General features: G+C 33.5%; 1 protein-coding gene across 1 annotated transcript in view; it reads left to right on the forward strand.

The window, feature by feature from the left end:
* Positions 1-19288, forward strand: part of gbe1a (glucan (1,4-alpha-), branching enzyme 1a) — a 265946-nt gene that overhangs the window by 143250 nt on the left and 103408 nt on the right. The window contains exon 8 of the mRNA XM_087270612.2: positions 14570-14685. Within this exon, the coding sequence (XP_087126738.1) occupies positions 14570-14685 (116 nt within the window). The remainder of the gene's footprint in view (positions 1-14569; positions 14686-19288) is intronic.

Below are 19288 nucleotides of genomic sequence, written 5' to 3' on the forward strand. Positions count from 1 at the left end.
AAATAATTACAGAGTTTCCAATTCGAAAAAGCTTTTAGACCACTCAAAACTGAACAGATATCAGCTAAAACGACATCAGTGCTGGTCTTTATTGGTAATTTTTTAAAAGATCTAATTAGAATTGGTAATTTTATTTATTTCGGTCATTGATCCTGTTTAAATGAAGGTAATCAAATCTCAAACTAAAGCTCAAGGTGACTTATGAAGATGCACTTTTTGCATTTTTTTTGTGATTTATATACTGTGATTTGATGCATCTTTATACCATTTTCCAGTTATTGGTCATAACATGAAAATGTTTCTTTGCCTGTCTGTATTTTTTTTTTTTTTTGTTTCTGTCCATCAAATTATAAATACAATTTAAAGCATGACACAGAGGATCCGAGCAAATAAAAAATAAATGCTGAAATTATTTGAGGGGCTGAAAAATCATAAACTTTGCATGATTAAAGACTTTAATATTACTGTGGTTTACTTTGGTCATCGGGTAAAATTTCTCAACATTTTAACATACAGTTCTGTGGGCTGCCATAGACTTCCAGATTGACATAAGATACAGCATGTCTACGCACCTTGAGTGATTGGCCTCTAATTAAAAATGGAGAAATAATCAAATGACAATCTTGGCAATAATTCAATAGATTGTCAAACAAAAAAAAACATAATTTGTGGCTACTTAAAACACACGTCTTTCCTTGCATTTCCTTGAAAAATAAATATATTGTAATATATACCATTACGATGATATGAAAGTTTGTTCATACCACCCACCCTTACATCTCAGTGAACAAAACATCTACAAAGAGCTTGAGCAGAGACGAATAAACAGGGAAAAACAGGTCAGAAGGGCGAGAGATCAATGCACAGGAAGATGAAATGTAGAGAAGTCAGAGCATCTCGTATTCCCTCGTGCCCTTGTGCTGAGTTTCAGAAAATCAGAGCCGTGTATGAAAGCGTCTCTAGACCTTTCACCCCGGCCCTCATTTGCAATTTGCAATTAAAGTTGTGGTGCTATTTCAAGCCTTCAGGTCTGACCCGGGGCTTGTGTGTGTGACTCATAGAAAAGTGCTGAATTATTGTGTCACCATTATGCCCTGGTCAATAATCTGGTGTAATGGGTGTGAGACTCAGCACACTGTGACTCTATGGCCCTTTGTTAAACAATTTGCATTAGAATTTTGTGATGTAAGATTTTCTTGGAGACAACTTATAACAACAGAAACAGCTTGTATAGCATACAGCAGGGGTGTCCTGCCATTATCCTGCAAAGTTTAGTTCCAACCCCAATTAACACCGCTAGCTAATCAAGCCCTTTCTAGGCTTTCAAGAACCATCCTTGCAGGTGTGTTGAGGCAAGTTGGAGCTAAAATCTGCAGGACACCGTCCCTCCAGGTCTGAATTCTGACACCCCTGCCATACAGGAAGGAGAAACCTTGTTAGCACAATGATTTCTGAAGGATCACATGACACTAAAGAGATGTGGTGGTATGACTGAGACACTACTGCAGTAGTTTTTATTAACATTTTGAAATAGTTTTTGTTTCTTTTTTAGAACATTGAAATTTCCTTATTTGATTTAAACATTTTTCACATTTATTACACGAATAAATTATTATTTTAATAACTAATGTATTAATTATGCAAGAAAAAAACACCTATTTAAATATTGTACTGTTAATGTGAATGCAAGTAAAACTGCCACTGCCATTTTTTTTTTATTTTTCTTTGATTTATTTGTTGGCTACTTGGGATATTGGGCATATCAATATTAATAAATGTTTTTTATGTCTATGATTGTAAAAATATTTATGCAGAAAAAGTTTGTGTTTATGCACATTTTTTATTGTATTTTTTTTTTTACTTAAACTATTATAATTTTATGGTATCTTTAATTAAATAAATGAAAAAACAGCCTTAATTAAAAAAAAGGAATTTCCAAAAACATTTTTTTTTTTGCAAATGTATTTCATTTTAAATAATTATGTGGACTTAATGGCCGCAAGCTATACAGAATATTAAGGAAACACTTTTTGCCCCTCACCCTGTAATACTTTTTTTTTTCGGCTTCTTTAGCAAGACGAAATGTTTCTCATTTTTGTTAGATTTAAACTGAAATAACTAAGTAAAAAAAAAAAAAAAACAATAATACAATTACATAGACATATTTTAATATTACAAATAATTTAAATGGAAAATATATTTAAAAAATAAATAAATGTAATAAATAAATAAATAAAAATATTTTATTTTGGCTAGAATAAAAGCAGTTTTAAATTTTTTACAAAATTATTAGCCCCTTTAAGCTACATTTTTCTCAATAATCTACAGAACAAACCACTGTTATACAATAACCTAATTTCCATAACCTGCCTAGTTAACTTAATTAACCTAGTTAAGCCTTTAAATGTCACTTCAAGCTGTATAGAAGTGTCTTAAAAAATATCTAGTCAAATATTATTTACAGTCATCATGGTAAAGATAAAATAAATCAGTTAATATAAATGAGTTATTAAAACTATTATGTTTAGAAATGTGTTGGAAAAAAATAATACAAAATATATATATATATATATATATATATATATATATATATATATATATATATATATATATATATATATATATATATATATATATATATATATTTATATATATAATACAAAAAAATGGCACAAGAACTTTGCTTTAATTACATTTAAAAGTTTAATAACATGGGTGGCAAGGTGGCTCAATCAATAGCACTGTCACCTCACAGCAAGAAATCGCTGCTTCGAGTTCAGGCTGGGCCGGGTGGCATTTCAGTGTGGAGTTAGCATGTTTTCCCCGTGTTCATGTGGGTTTCTCCCAGGTGCTCTGGTTTCCTCCCCACAGTCTAAAAATGTCTAAAAAGTGAATTGAATTAACTAAATTGGCCGTAGTCTATGAGTGGGAATGTGAAAATTTATGGGTGTTTCCCAGTACTCAGTTGTGAAAGGGCGTTTGCTGCATAAAACATATGCTGGATTTAATTTTTACAATTTTAAATACATTTTATTTTATTTTATGAGTTCATTCATTCGTTCATTTATTTTCCTTTTGGCTTACTAATCGCAGGTCGCCACAGCGGAATGAACCGCAAATTTATCCGGCATGTGTTTTATGCAGCAGATGCCCTTCCAGCCACAACCCTGCACTGGGAAACTTAATTTAGTTTAATTTTCTTTAATTTTATTTTATTGTATTTTATTTTATTTTATTTTATTGTATTTTGTTTTATTTTATTTTATTTTATTTTATTTTATTTTATTTTATTTTATTTTATTTTATTTAACTTTATTTTATTTAACTTTATTAAATTAAATTTTATTTTATTTTAATATGTTGGCCATTTGGCCTATTGGGCATTTAAATAATAATAAATGTTTATATGTTTATGATTGTGAAATATTTGTGCAGTTTGTAATTGTACTGTATAATGAGAGAAAAGTTTGTGTTAATCCGTATTTGTAATTAAATTTTTAATTTTTTTTTTTTTTGGATAAACATTATTTAATTTTGTTTAGATAGAGGTTAGGGGTGGGAATATCATATGTTTAAATTTCTCCGTAAAATTACTTTGTTACATCTGCAAAGGTTTAATAAACAGATTAAAAAAATTCAAAGATATGCTGGAATGGTTGGCGGTTCATTGTGGTGTGTCAATCCCTAAAATAAAACTAGCTGAATGAAAATGAATGAATGAAGTAGTTTGTTAAAAGACTGAAGTCATTTTCAAATCACTATTATAATTTCTTGTGGTATCTTTAATTAAATAAATGAAAAAAGCCTTAATTAAAACCTTTTTTTTTTTTTGAAAATGTATTTCATTTTAAATAATTGTGTGAAGTTATTGGCCACAAGCTACAGAATATTAAGGAAACTGCTGCATTTTACTTTTTTCCTCCTCACCCTATAATGTAACAGTATGTTTACAATCTTACATGCATTTTTGACAGTACATCAACACAGTTATATCACTGAAATAATAAATTCTCCACATCTATCATCTTATAAAAGTTATTTTCCATATACTTCCATTTGCTATCAATAAATGAGGATATTTTGAGGGCCTGATTTGCTCTTGCTGCTATTGACTATCTGCTTCAGCAAAGCCCGTTTTTAATCAGAGGACTGTTTTTGCAACTTTCATTCACTCCGCTGTGATAAAGCGACTCTCCCTTCAGCTTCAGTCTCCAACAGCAACAGATGGTAGAAAAGTCGCTTGTTTGTGTGCAGAAGAATTTTTTGTTGTTGTTGTTGATTTATTGTTTTTTTTTTACTGAAACATAATGAGCTCATATTCAGCCTTCAGTCTTTCCTGCATTTAGTGTTTGGCAGAAAAAAACAAGCTACCAGTGTGTGTTTCTGCGTCTCTGAAATCAGTCTGGTCATTAGTCACCTCACAGATACGGCAGAAATCGTTTCCTCACCCGCTTCTCTGAGTTCGATCTAATAGTTGAGGACGGGCGTTTTATTTTCGAGCGGTTGGATTGAAGCGTTTTGTGTATGTTGTTGATGAAGGATTTTTTGGCGCACATGGAAAGTGTTTGTTGTGCGCGGATGGCAGCCTTAACTCAAGGAATAAGACGACAGTGTTTTGGAGACGGTAATTTAAAACTGTCGTTAGCTAAGCTGATCATTATTTATAGGAGTTGAATTAAAGTCAAGCTGTGATTGAAAAAAAAAATGGCCAGAGAAACAAGAAGATACAAAAGGGTATCTGGAGTGAAGCATTTTTAGGTTAATATTAAGCAGTCTGAGCCAAAATAATGAGGGTCTCAGTTTGTGGAATGATGTTACTGTGGAGAGATATTTAAAACAAATGTGTATAATTAAACAGGAAAATGATTTGTTTTACGAATATGGTGTTAAATCATAGTGCTTAGCTATATATTTTAGTTCAATAAGGGTAAAATGAAATTAAACATATTGTACACTGTCTATGGAAAAACAACAACATCTAATTACTGAGGTACTGAGCAGGTAATACTTCAGTTTCTTTCTTTGTTAAAGTTCAAAAAAATTTTGAATGTGCAAGTCTTTGTTTGAATGACTGCATAGTCAATGTGTTTACTGTCTAAACATTTACACTTCTTCAGCAGGGGTCATGATGGAAAAAATAATAGATTTTTTTATTATTACCAATATTGATTTTTGTTACATCAATATTGGATTAATATCCCTTTACAGCCATATCATGTACAGTTTTGTTGTCTAAGTGGTGATCATTTCGAACTAAAATGGTCCTGTGGCCAATTACAGTGGACAAACTGTAAAATTAAAAATAAAAACAAAATGTAAAAACTCTAAATTGTAGACTTTTTAAACCCAAAGGATGTAGGAAATCACAGAAATTTTTTTTTTAAAGAAAAATTATTTGGGTCTCAGGAGGATAGTATTCAGTTATGGATCAAAAAACATTTTTAAAATTGCCCTAAGAAAAAAAAAAGGGTGTTGTTCAATTGTTTTATTAAGACAACTTTGATAATTGGTTTGAACCACATCATATGTTGGCTGCTGTATACAAACATCACATCTATTGTTTTCATAAGAAGTTCATAGAGACTAGAGGCAGAAAGTACAGAGTGTTTAATTTACAAAATAACAAGTTGTTTTGTTGTTACTGTGAGTATACAAAGGGATGTTGTGAATGTGCAGTGTATATTTTATATATTTTTAACAAGCTGTCAGCACATAAACAATAAAAGGAGATAAATACTTGAACATTTTTACATATTAAATGATGTAAAACACGCACACACACACACACACACACACACACACACACACACACACACACACACACACACACACACACACACACACACACACACACACACACACACAAAATCCACAGACTGTCCGCTACATGAACATCACTTCATTCATTTCTAATGTGTTTTATAGAGAGGTTTATGGAGAGTCTGGGTTTGAAGATTCTGCTCTCGGGCTGTTTTTTTGATGTTTTCGTTATTTTCTGTTTGTGTATTGTTGTTTTTGGATTGTTTGATTTTCTTGCAAGTTATTTGTTTATATTTCACTCCAGAAAATCAAACTCTTTTTCTTAGTGCTTTAGGTCTGCAATACAACTTTCTTTTTTCGTACAAAAAAATAAATACTTTGCGAGTGTTTGAAAAACAAATACAAAACTAAGAAGCAAAACAGCCCAGCATTAATTAATCATGACCTTCAGGAACAAAATCAACAGAATGTTGAGCTGCACTTTTTCTTTGGACTCCATACAAAAGCACACAATTATGGCTTATCAGCAGATGAATGAAGGTTCAACAGACCCGCCGGTGTTTCACCTTGAGATTCAACTCAAAGAGCGAGGAAACTGGGTAGCACTCAAAGAATAAAGCACAGAGTTGAAAGAGGCTTCTCTGGATACAAATATTATGAGTTTCAGATTTTTGTTTTTCTCTGCTCACCAAAGTTTTATTATACTAACCATTAGCCTTTTTGTGGCATGAGAGCTCTGTTTGTCCCACTGCATAACCCGTTCTTCAGTGGCCATTTTTGTGTTTCTTTGAATGTTTATTTTTTAAATGGAACTTTTAAAAATTAAAATGGGAATATGTTTTTCTTTTCTTTTTCAGAGTACATGCTGAGATTAGGTTCAGCTTGGGAACCTTTCATAGATAGAAATAAGAGGTGAAAGATAAACATCATAAATGCATTAAAATAATAAAATAAATGTTAACTTTAATTGTTTTAAAAAGTATACAAAAATATTATTTCAGCAATTATTGTTAGATTTATACTTAAATAACTTAGCAAAAAATACACATTAATACAATTACATAGACATATTTTAACATTAGTAACTAATACAAATAATTTAGATGGAAAATATAAAAATACACCACCACTACCAGCCTGAACCATTGATACAAGGCAGGATAGATCCATGCTTTCATATTGTTGAGGCCAAATTCTGACCTCACCATCCAAATGTTGGCCATTCTCCTCTGATTTCTGGAATCAACAAGGCATTTGCACCCACAGAAATGCCGCTCACTGGATGTATTCTCCTTTTTTGTACCATTCTCTGTAAACCCTAGAGATGGTTGTGCGTGAAAATCTCAGTAGATCAGCAGTTTCTGAAATACTCTGACCAGCCCGTCTGTCACCAATAACCATGCCACGTTCAAAGTCACTCAAATCTACTTTTTCCCCATTCTGATGCTCAGTTTGAACTGCAGCAGATTATCTTGACCATGTCTATAAGCTTAAATGCTTTGAGTTGCTGCCATGTGATTGGCTGATTAGACATTTGCCCTAATGAGCAGTTGGACATATACATATAAACTCTCATTGGCCACTTTATTAGGTAGGTACATGTAACATTAAATTATGTTCATATTCTTTTTGTATTTACATTTAAATTAATAATATTTATTTATAGAATATATTTATTTTTAATATTATAATGCATTATGGCAATTATATGCATAAAGTAAGATGATAATATGTTCTTTACAGATGTATAATTCATGCCATTTTTTTCATTTATGTATTCAAGTGTTAATCTTTAGATAAATGATGCTTTTAACATCTATTGTGTATGTATCTATTGTGAAGTATCCAAAGCAGATGCTCTTTAATGTTAGTCAGATGTGCCACAGTAGTCCAGATCAACAGCCTGTCTGACCGCTAAATCTTTGCTTTCTTGAATATTTGACCCTTCAGCACCCTCACCTCTGTCCTACAGCACAAACAGGCACATGCATTAAAGATTTCAGTGCAAAAATCACATTAAATGGTGTTGATGTCATGACACATCAGCACTGCCCTACTTTACCGCGGCGCTCGAGGTTGAAAAGGCTGATTTGTGTGAAAATAGGCTGAAGTTGAAGGATTGTGTGGGTTTGGACTATCGCAAGCATTCATCACTCATCTCCGTTTGGCCTCGGTGGGGATCTTATTGTGCTTCTCTCTCTGGTTGTTGTCGGTTTGCGGTGCTGGTTTAATGTGTTTACGGTGATGGTGGAGGAAGGCCTGTGGGTTTGGTAACCTTATCATATCAGAGCAGCTTCCCTTTAGATTCCACTGATGCACAAATGCAATCGGACTCTGTTTATGAAAGCTTCATATCGGGATAATATGCATGGCTTTTTATCAGTGTGCGGCAAGACTCTATCTGTGCACTGAAAGAATGTGTGTGTGTGTGGAAGGGGAGGATGCAGCGGCCAAAAACGCATTTGCTGAGATTGAATTGTTACAATGGCCATTTATGCATTTGCAGATGAACAGCAGTAGATGTTTGTGCTTTATGGGCTTCTGGGTTTTGATGTGAATTAAAGGTGTTCTTTGACAATATTAATTAATTGATAAATTGATTTATATTTTTAAGCCAATTTTAAAGATTCAATTTTATTGATCATGTAAAGATTATATAACAACAACTTGAATAACAACAACAATAATAATGTATTATTATTAAATTATTATTATTATTATTATTATCATCATCATCATCATTATCATTATTATTATTATTATTATTATTATATTTTGATTATTAGTTATAAAATTCATTTTAATAATAATAATAGCAATAACAACAACAATAATAATCATAATAATAATATTAATTATTATTATTACTATAATTATTATTATTATTAAAATGATAATAATAATAATTATTATTATTATTATTATTTAATGTAGTGTTTATGTGGTGTAAATTAATAATAAACAATTTATTTTGTACAATATACTATAATTTTTAAAAGTTTTAATATTTTTTTTTATTTTAGTATTTACTATTTTTGTTTATGAATGTAGTATTAAAATAATCTCAGTTTAGATGTATATTTTTTACATTTAAGAAATGTTAAATATATTTATCAATTATCATTAGATATTTAATATATTTTTTCTTTTATTTTATTAATATTTAATCACTGTTTATTGTTTATTGATTATTAAAATTCATTAATTTTCTTTTCGGATTAGAGCTTTTATTAATCAGGGGTGGCTACAGCGGAATGAACTGCTCACTTATCCAGCACATGTTTTACGCAGCGGATGCCCTTCACTACGGACATTTTTAGCTTACCCAACTGTACCGCATGTCTTTAGTACGCAGGGAGGACATACAAACTACACACAGAAATGCCAACTGACCCAGCTGAGGCTCGAAACAGCAGCCTTCTTGCTGTGAGGCGACAGCACAACCCACTGCACCACCGCGTCGCCTATAATATAATATAATATAATATAATATAATATAATATAATATAATATTTACATTTACATTTACATTTAGTCATTTAGCAGACGCTTTTATCCAAAGCGACTTACAAATGAGGACAAGGAAGCAATTTACACAACTAAGAGCAACAATGAATAAGTACTAAAGGCAAGTTTCAGGTCTGTAAAGTCTAAGAAGGGAAGTGTTAGTAGTTTTTTTTTTTTTTTTTTTTTTTTTTTTTGTACAATTAGTGTGATATTCAAAGAGGCAATTGCAGCTTAGGAAGTGAAGTGGAGACTAAATAGTTGAGTTTTTAGTCGTTTCTTGAAAATAGCGAGTGACTCTGCTGTTCTGATGCAGTTAGGGAGTTCATTCCACCAACTGGGCAGATTGAGCGTGAGCGTTCGCGAAAGTGATTTTTTCCCTCTTTGGGATGGAACCACGAGGCGACGTTCATTCACAGAACGCAAGTTTCTGGAGGGCACATAGATCTGCAGAAGTGAGTGCAGATAAGAAGGTGCTAGGCCAGAAGTCACTTTGTAGGCAAACATCAGAGTTTTGAATTTGATGCGAGCAGCAACTGGCAGCCAGTGCAAACGGACTAGCAGCGGAGTGACATGTGCTCGTTTAGGTTCATTGAAGACAACTCGTGCTGCTGCATTCTGGAGCAGTTGAAGAGGCTTGATAGAGTTAGCTGGAAGCCCAGCTAGTAGAGAGTTGCAGTAATCCAGTTTGGAGAGAACAAGAGCTTGAACAAGGAGTTGAGCTGCATGTTCAGATAAGAAGGGTCGGATCTTTCTGATGTTATAGAGTGCAAATCTGCACGATCGAGCAGTTCTAGAAATGTGGTCAGAGAAGTTTAGTTGGTCATCAATCGTTACTCCAAGGCTTTTCACCATTTTGGATGCAGTAATGGTTGCCCCATCCATCTGGATTGAAAAGTTATGGTGTAGAGTCGGGTTGGCAGAAACTACAAGCATTTCCGTTTTTGCGAGGTTCAGCTGAAGATGATGATCTTTCATCCAGTGTGAAATATCCAACAGGCAGGCTGAGATACGAGCTGGAACCGAGGGATCATCAGGATGAAAAGAGAGGTATAGCTGGGTGTCATCAGCATAGCAGTGGTAGGAGAATCCATGTCTCTGGATGACTGGTCCTAGAGATGATGTGTAGATGGAGAAGAGAAGTGGCCCAAGAACAGAGCCTTGAGGTACCCCAGTGTTTAGATGCTGTAGGTTGGACACCTCTCCCCTCCAAGACACCCTGAATGACCTGTCAGAGAGGTAAGATCTAAACCATTGTATAACAGTGCCCGTTATTCAATATAATATAATATAATATAATATAATATAATATAATATAGTATAATATAAAATAGTATAATATAATATAATGTAATATAATATAATATATAAAAAGTATATTTCATTTATTTATTTTAATAATTGTTTGTTAAAAAGTCTATTTTAGGAAACTATTAATGTGTTTCTATTGTAGTTCCTTCTGTTCATTCTTATTGAATGTTTTATTTTTAGGCTCAAAGTAGCTGGTTTGATAAATTAAAATGTGCTTTGTTGTTTAGTCTGTGAAACTCAACAGTTTTGGTTCAGGTCAGGTGCAGACCTTTAAAATCTAAAACTACCGGTCAATTTTGACTGGGTCACATAGTCTTTTTCAGGCCAAGTTCATGGTTTAACTTCATGCCCATGCAATGTGAGCAAGCTTTAGAAAGAGTTGCTCAGACTTTAGGCAGAGTCCTTGATGCTCACCCCTTCAAATCCACTCATCTTAAATTAATGATCCTGTTTATTTGCTGGACGGATTGACTTCTACAGAAACTATTGTTCTTCAGGCCCAAAGCTGTGGACTCCTGGGCCAGTATGTGTGTTGCACATCTGAAGATGCACGTATGAACTGAACACCTCTTGGGTTTCCACAAAGCCAAGGCAAAACTTCTTTTATCCACCCCTGGATGACTCTCTTGCCAAGGCCTGCAGTCAGATTCCACAGCAGAGCCTTGTATATATTCATTCACCATTATGACTTCAAGCACATCTCTATCAATAGACTGAATAAATCAATACATGCTTGGAAGCTTGCACGTGCTGGCCACTGTATTAGGTATACAGTTTGCTAGTACCAGATTAGTCCAACTTTTGACATCAGAACTTCAGTCTTAATAATTCATGGAATAGATTTAGCTTTGATTTGAACTTTGTGGCTTCATAAGATGAATGCACATAAAAAGGTGGACATAGTCAGCAACATTACTCCGATAAGTTGTGTTATTTAAATGATGTTCATTTGTTACCATTTAATACATGTTTTTATGTTATTTACACCAAATTCTGACCCCACAACTTGAATGTTACAGCAGAAATTAAGACCCATTAGGGAATTTTTTTTTCTAATCTACTGCTATCCCGTCTTTTGAGCCTGTTTAATTTATAGCTGACTGGAGTATCGCCACTGTATTCTGTAGCTTATCTGATTCAAGGTTTGATGAGTTGTATCTTCAGAGATGCTGTTCTGTAGACCTCGGTTGTAATGAAAGTGCTTATTTAAAACAGTTAAATTCATTTTAAATGGTGTGCTCATCTGAGATGCAAAGTAGGGACGTCATGGCAAGGACATCATCACACAATGGGCACAATTGACAGATCTAAATTGAAAGTAACAGCACGTTGTGGTTTACTGTTACATGTAAGATTACTTTATAGGGCAGATTCTATTTTAGAAACAGTTTCTATATCTGCAATGGCACAGCAAACATTAACATAAAGTGCTAAGGCATTTATCTCCTCAGATACAGATTATGTGCTTTATTCAGTGCTAAATGCAACCAATGTGTGAATACTATTTTACATGACAATTGTTGCAATTCCACTGAAAGCAGCAGCAGATACAGTAGTTTACCTCAGATCTTAAAAATAAGAATTGAAAATAAGCAACATACTGCATTGTTTATGGTCATGATAAACAAGTAGAAACTGGTGTGCTAGCTATTCACGTTGGATATAGCCTGAGGAGGAAAAAAAGGTTTTATGCCTGTTGTTTTAGTGCATATATATTTGTAGAGTTTGGCTAAGGCAAATAAAATGTGAAAATGTAATATGTCCTTATCTATGCATCATGATCTAACTATTGTTACTTTAGTCTTTGCTGGAATAGTCTTGCACGTTTAACTCTCAACAATCATCTGCTCTGGATATGGGCTGGATCCAAGAGTAAATGTGAACATTAGTATAAGGAGAAAAGCTAAAATATTTCTTTTCCCGTTCTGATGCTTGGTTTGAACTTTAGTTTACCAAGCCTACATGCTAGTTTATTGATTGGGAACATTCTTTCATGGGATTGAGCAGATAAACAGATTTACCTAATAAAGTGTAGCTGCGGTTGTAGATCTTATTTGTCAACATGACATGAATGTAATCAGCAGATTTTTTTTTTTATTATTAATGAAGTAACTTATGTTTTTTGAGTACTTTAATATTGTTAACACTATGGCAAGCACGAGGTTCTTATAATTTTTTAATGAATTTAACACTCCTGCGGTGAGTCTGAATGCCTTCACGACACTGTTAAAAATCAAAGAATTAAAAGCATAGCGTGGTTAGAATTGAATCCCCGCTGTTCTACCTAATCACATGTTTGAATGCGCACGAGATTGGGGACAGCGAGGAACTTAGATTCTTTTCAGGAGTCTTTCAAGGGCCCACTGTTGAAAACTCAGCACTCAGTTTAATTGCAGGAATAAAAGATTGAGAGGGGATGAGAGTCATGCGGGGGCCTCATCCAAAAAGTTAGTGGGATATCTGGGCTTATTTACACTGTGATAGTTTCACAGTGTGTATCAGGGGGATGTATTCCATTTACTTTTTTTGAGCGGGTTTCTATGTGCTAAAACTTGAATTTTAGATTAGCTGAGGATGAATATGAGTTGTACCTGTCTGTGCAAAATTTTGGAACGTATTTAATGTGTTTCTAAATAGTTGATGGGGTGTTTTTCAAAGTGTTTAAAGTTTTTAAATTGAGGTTTGGGGACCCCTAGGGGTCAGCAAGGGGGAGATTGGGGCATGAAAAAAAACAAAAAAGCCTTTTAAAAAAAGCAACATTTTACAACATGCACTTCTGAGATTTTATTATTTTTAAAATATATCTAATTAAAATAATTAAATAAAAAGTTTTAAATTGGATATTTTGTGTCTTAAATACTAAAAACCATTAATGGATTAATACAGTTTTATTCTGTTGTGTTTTATTATGTACAGTTTTAGTAAGTCTTAAGCAGGGACAAAAAATAAATAAATAAAGTAAAATAATAAAGAAAATTGTTTTATGAAAGTTGTTATTCACGATTGTTATACACGGGGCTGTTATTTGGGAAATGTATTTATTTGTAAGTGAAATTTCTTTCAAAATATATACACTGTCGGCATAATGCGGATAGATATGCTTCCTATTTATTATATTTCTATAGTTATTTGTGAAATTTAAAATATGAGATACATAGTTTTTTTTTTAAGTATTGTGATACTAAAAACTTTTGCTTTTAATTTTACATTAAGCAAATATTCTCTAGGTGACATTTCGTAGTTTTCTTTAGCTGCAGTACAGTAACAATATGAAACCCAATCATTTACTGTAGAAAACAGCATGTTGTGACATATAAAACAATACATAATACTTTTTAAATGCATTAATTGGATCTTTTATGCAAGGATTTTCTTGTTCTAAATAGTAGTTCTGCTCATGCAACACTTGAACAATTAGGAAAGGGTTAAGAATATCACATATGAGCAGTAGAAGGTCTTTCTCAGAAGGCAATTGTCCTGAAATGATGGTTTGAGTCTTAAGTAGGTTTCATCTCCTCCTCATTCACACATTGTTCATGGTTCTCCTCAGGGAATCACAGCATCACCCGCCACACAACCTGCTGCTTCAGCTGCCCGTCTCTCTGCTTCTATCTCTTTTTCTTTCTTTCCCTCCATCTGTCTTTTTGGGCTGAATCAACCAACCTTGAGTTACAGTTACTATTTATTCAAAGAATGAATCCATTGCTTATATATGTTTTAACAATGTCAGTCAATTAAAAAAGTTTTGAATAAATAACAATTGTTTAAATTAAACTCAAATATTTTATAAGAAAATATGGAAACTTTTATTGTGGATACACAAAGAAAAAGAATGTCTTGACATCAGTGTTTTTTTTTTTTTTTTTTTTTTTTTTGCTGTTTGTATGCATCAGTGTGCTCAAGTTGATTGATTTTTAGATTCTTTTTTTTCGTCAGAGAAGGGTCAGTTTTAGGTGGATTCTGTGAAGAACATGTCTTTATCTGTTTCTCACAGTTGGGAGGTGTTGCGGTTCCTGCTCTCCAACCTGCGCTGGTGGATGGAGGAATATCGCTTTGACGGCTTCAGGTTTGACGGTGTGACCTCAATGCTCTACCACCATCATGGTATTGGTGAGTTATTCTGCACTCGCAAACAGTCTTCACATGTGTCATTGTCTTAATATGTTGGTCTTTATTTCCAATATTAAATTTCAATATTTTAAATATGCCTCTATCAACCATTTCGCTTCAAAAATACAATATTCCATGTTTAGGGTTAAAAAAAACACAGAAGGCAGTAAAATACCAACAAATGTTATTCCCTTTTTCATACATGATGATAATGTGCGGATAATCAAGCAATGAAGGCTCACTTCTGCACAGTTCATTGTACAAAACTATGATATCACTTCAAAACATGATTACCATAGCACATGGTTTGTAAACATTTACACTATATTGGCAAAAGCTTTAAATGGCAATGAACTTTCATGACATCCCAGTCTTAGTCTGAGGGTTTATTATAGAGTTGGCTCACCCTTTGAGGCTGTAACAGCTTCTGGAAAGTTTATTTATGGCAAATTTTTGACCGCTCATCAATTCACTGTACTGATGTTGGATGAGACGGCCTGGCTTGCAGGTTTGCTTTCTAATCCATCCCAAAAGTAATCTGTCCGGTTGGGATCAGGTCTCTGAGCAGGCCAGTTCAGTTCCTCGACACCAAACTCACTCATCCATAGACCTTGCTTTGTGCACAGTCATGTTGGAACTGGGAGGGTTCCTCACACTTACACCCTCCCTCCACAACCATCCTCTACAAAACTTTATTTCCATCAAATTGCCAGATAGATAAGTGTGATTGATCTCTCCAGAAAACAAATCTTTAATGATCTATAGTTTTACTCTACACCACTGTATCCAACACTTTGTATTGCACTGTTCTTGAGTTGAAGGTCACATGACGTTCAGGGGTCTGTAGATATTGACTCTGCAGAAAGTTGCACACTGTGCTCCTCAGCATGCCCCACTCTTATTTACAAAACCACTGAAAGCTGGTCATAGAATATCTAGTAGTGAGGAAATTTCACAAATGGTCATACTGCACAGGAGGCAACTTAATCACAACACTGCAACTGATTTCCAACAGCTCTGTTCCTTAACAAATGTTTGTGGAAGTAGCATGTATGAGTAGTTTTATGCATTTTTAGTCATGGAAGTGATTTGAACTCCTCATTTAAATGATTTGAAGGGATGTCCAAAACCTTTGACTATCCATAGGTTTTTGGACATCCCTCTAAATCATTTAAATACAGCATTTTGTCCAATGTAAAGAGCTCAAAGTCTTGTAAAAACAAGGTAAATTTTGAATATTTTTTTAACACTTCGGCATGTTTAGGATAAGGTTGATTGAAGATCTAGTTGAAGCATTAAGCTTTTTATACCATGTTCTTTGATTTTTGATGATGTACAATTTTTGCAAAATCACAGACAAATGCCGGAAATCTGAGGCAAATCTGTGACCGTTCAATATTGCCAATATTGCAGTATGAAAAAGTTGCGATCAGAGAAAACTATGCTGTGTGAAAGTGTTTTGACTGAAAAAACACATCGGCAATAACTTACAGCCAATCAGAGAGTAAGATACAGGGCATCAGGGAGGAGTTATAGACCACAATATCAGAATAAATAAGCTTGACAATAGCAATAAACAGAAACATTTACCATACATTGCAAAATTATTTATTGACTTAACTCTGATCTTACATTTTATTTCCTTATCACTTCACATGGCATTTTTGAAAGAGAGAAAGTTGTCTGTGATTGTTTCTGTTATAGCCATGCAGTGAGTATCATCCTGTCATTGATCCATTATGCAGTGTGAACAAAGCAGAAACTGAACCCTACCTCAAATTGCCATGCTGTGTAAAATCAACATGACTTTGAAAATCACGCATGTGTAAACTCGTAATAATTGCTACTTATCTGTTGTTTATTTTCTTAAGAACAATATACATTGATGCAAGGTCAGCCAACATTGTTTTACATACATTAACTCAATCCAAAGGCCTCTCAATGCAGAAAAAGCCTTTTTTAAAATCGTTTTTGTTCTTCCTCAAAAGCTCTTGGAAATCACCATTTCTCACATTCCAACCAACTGACACTTCACCTCTGAGTGCCAGACATTTTGCATATAAGAAAGCAGCTCTTCAATTCGCTTTGGAGGGATGATGTTCAAGAACACTCTGAATTACTGTTTTCAACCCCTACATTTTTTTTTTTTTTACCTAAAAAGCTCCAAGTGTGGCAGATGAAATGGGAAATCTGACAAAAAGCAAGAACAGATCTGAATCAAACACACTGCCATCATTTTCTTTTATTCTCCACAAATTTTCTCTCCACTTTAGCGTAATTTTTACAGGAATTTCTAGTTTAAATTAGTTGAAACTAGTCTATTGCCTAGTTCACAATTTTAGTCCTGATTTTTGCGTGCATACAGATTTTGGGAAATCGCAGACAAAAGACCAAATTCAGGGGCAAATTGATGCTCATTCACTTGAGCATCAATTGCACAGTGTGAATCGCTGGCGTGTCGCTGACACCTGTGTAATTTCATGATTCAAATACATGCTGTGTGAATGAAATCTGACTGAAAAACACATCAGCGATGACCAACAACCAATGAGAGAGCAGGATACAGATGAGTCAGTTCGGGGAGGAGTTATAGATTACAATATCATAATCAATAAGTTTACATTAACATTAACAGACTCAAATAACCATTTGCTTGCTAAGCCACAGCAGCAGCACATTTCAGAATTATTTATTGACCTTCACCTGTTTTTTCTTTCTTTAAACAGCCCTGCAGCTTCCCGAATATTTCCTCCTCCATAATCTTTTTTCTTTTTGCCCTTTTACTGTAAAATCATTGTGAGCACACTGACCATTTGAAATAAATATTTAAAATGTTTATTGCACCATTTCCAGTCTTGCACATGATCTTGAGTGATCTTATCAATTCTTGCATGGATTTGTGAGTCAGAAAACGTTGTCAGCAATAGTTTTTAGTCCTACAGTGTGTATCCTCCTATCACAGATCTATCATGCAGTATGAACACAACAGCAACTGAACATTACCCTAAATAGTCATGCAGTGTGAGAACAACATCAATACTTCAATTATGAAAATCATGTATTGTAAATTCTAAGATGATTAGCTGGTTTTATAATTTAGGAAAATCTGTATTTTAGAATTTTATTTCTGTTTCCCTCCCCATCTCTGAAGAATGCATTTGCTAAAAACGGATACAAATTCTTCTTACATCAGCATTAAACGCACTAAACTGGTTCATTGATGCCTAATAAAATAGAAATTTTCCAAAAAGTGGATAAAAATAAACTACAGATGAAACTAAAAAGTACAGTCGTCGAGAGAGCTTAACATGCTGCAATTAATAAAAACACTTGAAATTACATAACACGCCTTTGACAGCATACATGCTAAATATCCTCACAAAGCAAACAGATTTTTAAAAAATGCAAAGCAAAAAAAAAAAAAAAAAAGTGCTGCATTTTCTCACAATAGGAACCGATTACAAAAACACTTTAACACTTTTAAATAGCACTGGATATTTCCCAAATGATGTTTAACAGAGCAAGGAAATTTTCACAGTACGTCTGATAATATTTTTTCTTCTGGAGAAAGTCTTATTTGTTTTATTTTAGCTAGAGTAAAAGCAGTTTTACATTTTTTAAAAACCATTTTAAGGTCAAAATTATTAGCCCTTTTAAGCAATTTTTTTTCTCGATTGTCTACAGAACAAACCATCGTTATCAAATAACTTGCCTTATTACCCTAACCTGCTTAGTTAACCTAATTAACTTAGTTAAGTCTTTAAATGTCACTTTAAGCTGTATAGAAGTGTCTTGAAAAATATCTAGTCAAATATTATTTACTGCCATCATGGCAAAGATAAAATTAATAAGTTATTAGAAATGAGTTATTAAACTATTAGGTTTAGAAATGTGTAGAAAAAAAATCTTCTTTCTGTTAAACAGAAGTTGGGGGGGGGGGGTAAAAAGGGCGCTAATATTTCTGACTTCAACTGTAGTTCAGGTAAAAATGTTTATATAATTTATGAAAAAATGGAAATAATTGAAGGGGACCCTAAAACATGACAGACCCAACTATTTAGGTTGTGGTTATTTAGGTTAATGAAATACAAAAGACAAGGAAATCAGAATGTTAAAATAAACAAACTAAAAACACCTTTCAAAGATAACCTACAACTTTACTGAGCCATAGTCATGGCACTGCAGCATCTGTCACATTTTAAGGGACCCCTTCAAACAATTCTGTTGTATTCCATTCTTTTTGCAAGTGTTCCCAGCAGGCACAGAATGTCAGATTGACGTTGTATACCCCAACATCGTGGGACTTTGCACATGTTTGAAAATGAAAATCAGGTTGACATCAAAACCCAACGTCAGGCTGACATTAATGTCCAACATCCAACCTAAAATCAATCAAATATCAACGTCATTTGACATCGCTATGGATGTCAAAATAACGTTGTCCTTAGATGCTGGCTGGACATTAAATTTTTGACACTTGACACCATCATAATCTAACCTAATATTAACATGTTATGACATTGTGTGCTTCCTGGGTTGTGAGAAAATGCAGTATGTTTTTGTAACTTGTTTGTGTTGGGAGAAAATGCATCGCGTTTTATTA

This window comes from Danio rerio, chromosome 10 (genome assembly GCF_052040795.2).
Source record: "Danio rerio strain M-AB ecotype USA chromosome 10, GRCz13ab, whole genome shotgun sequence".
Taxonomy (NCBI): domain Eukaryota; kingdom Metazoa; phylum Chordata; class Actinopteri; order Cypriniformes; family Danionidae; genus Danio; species Danio rerio.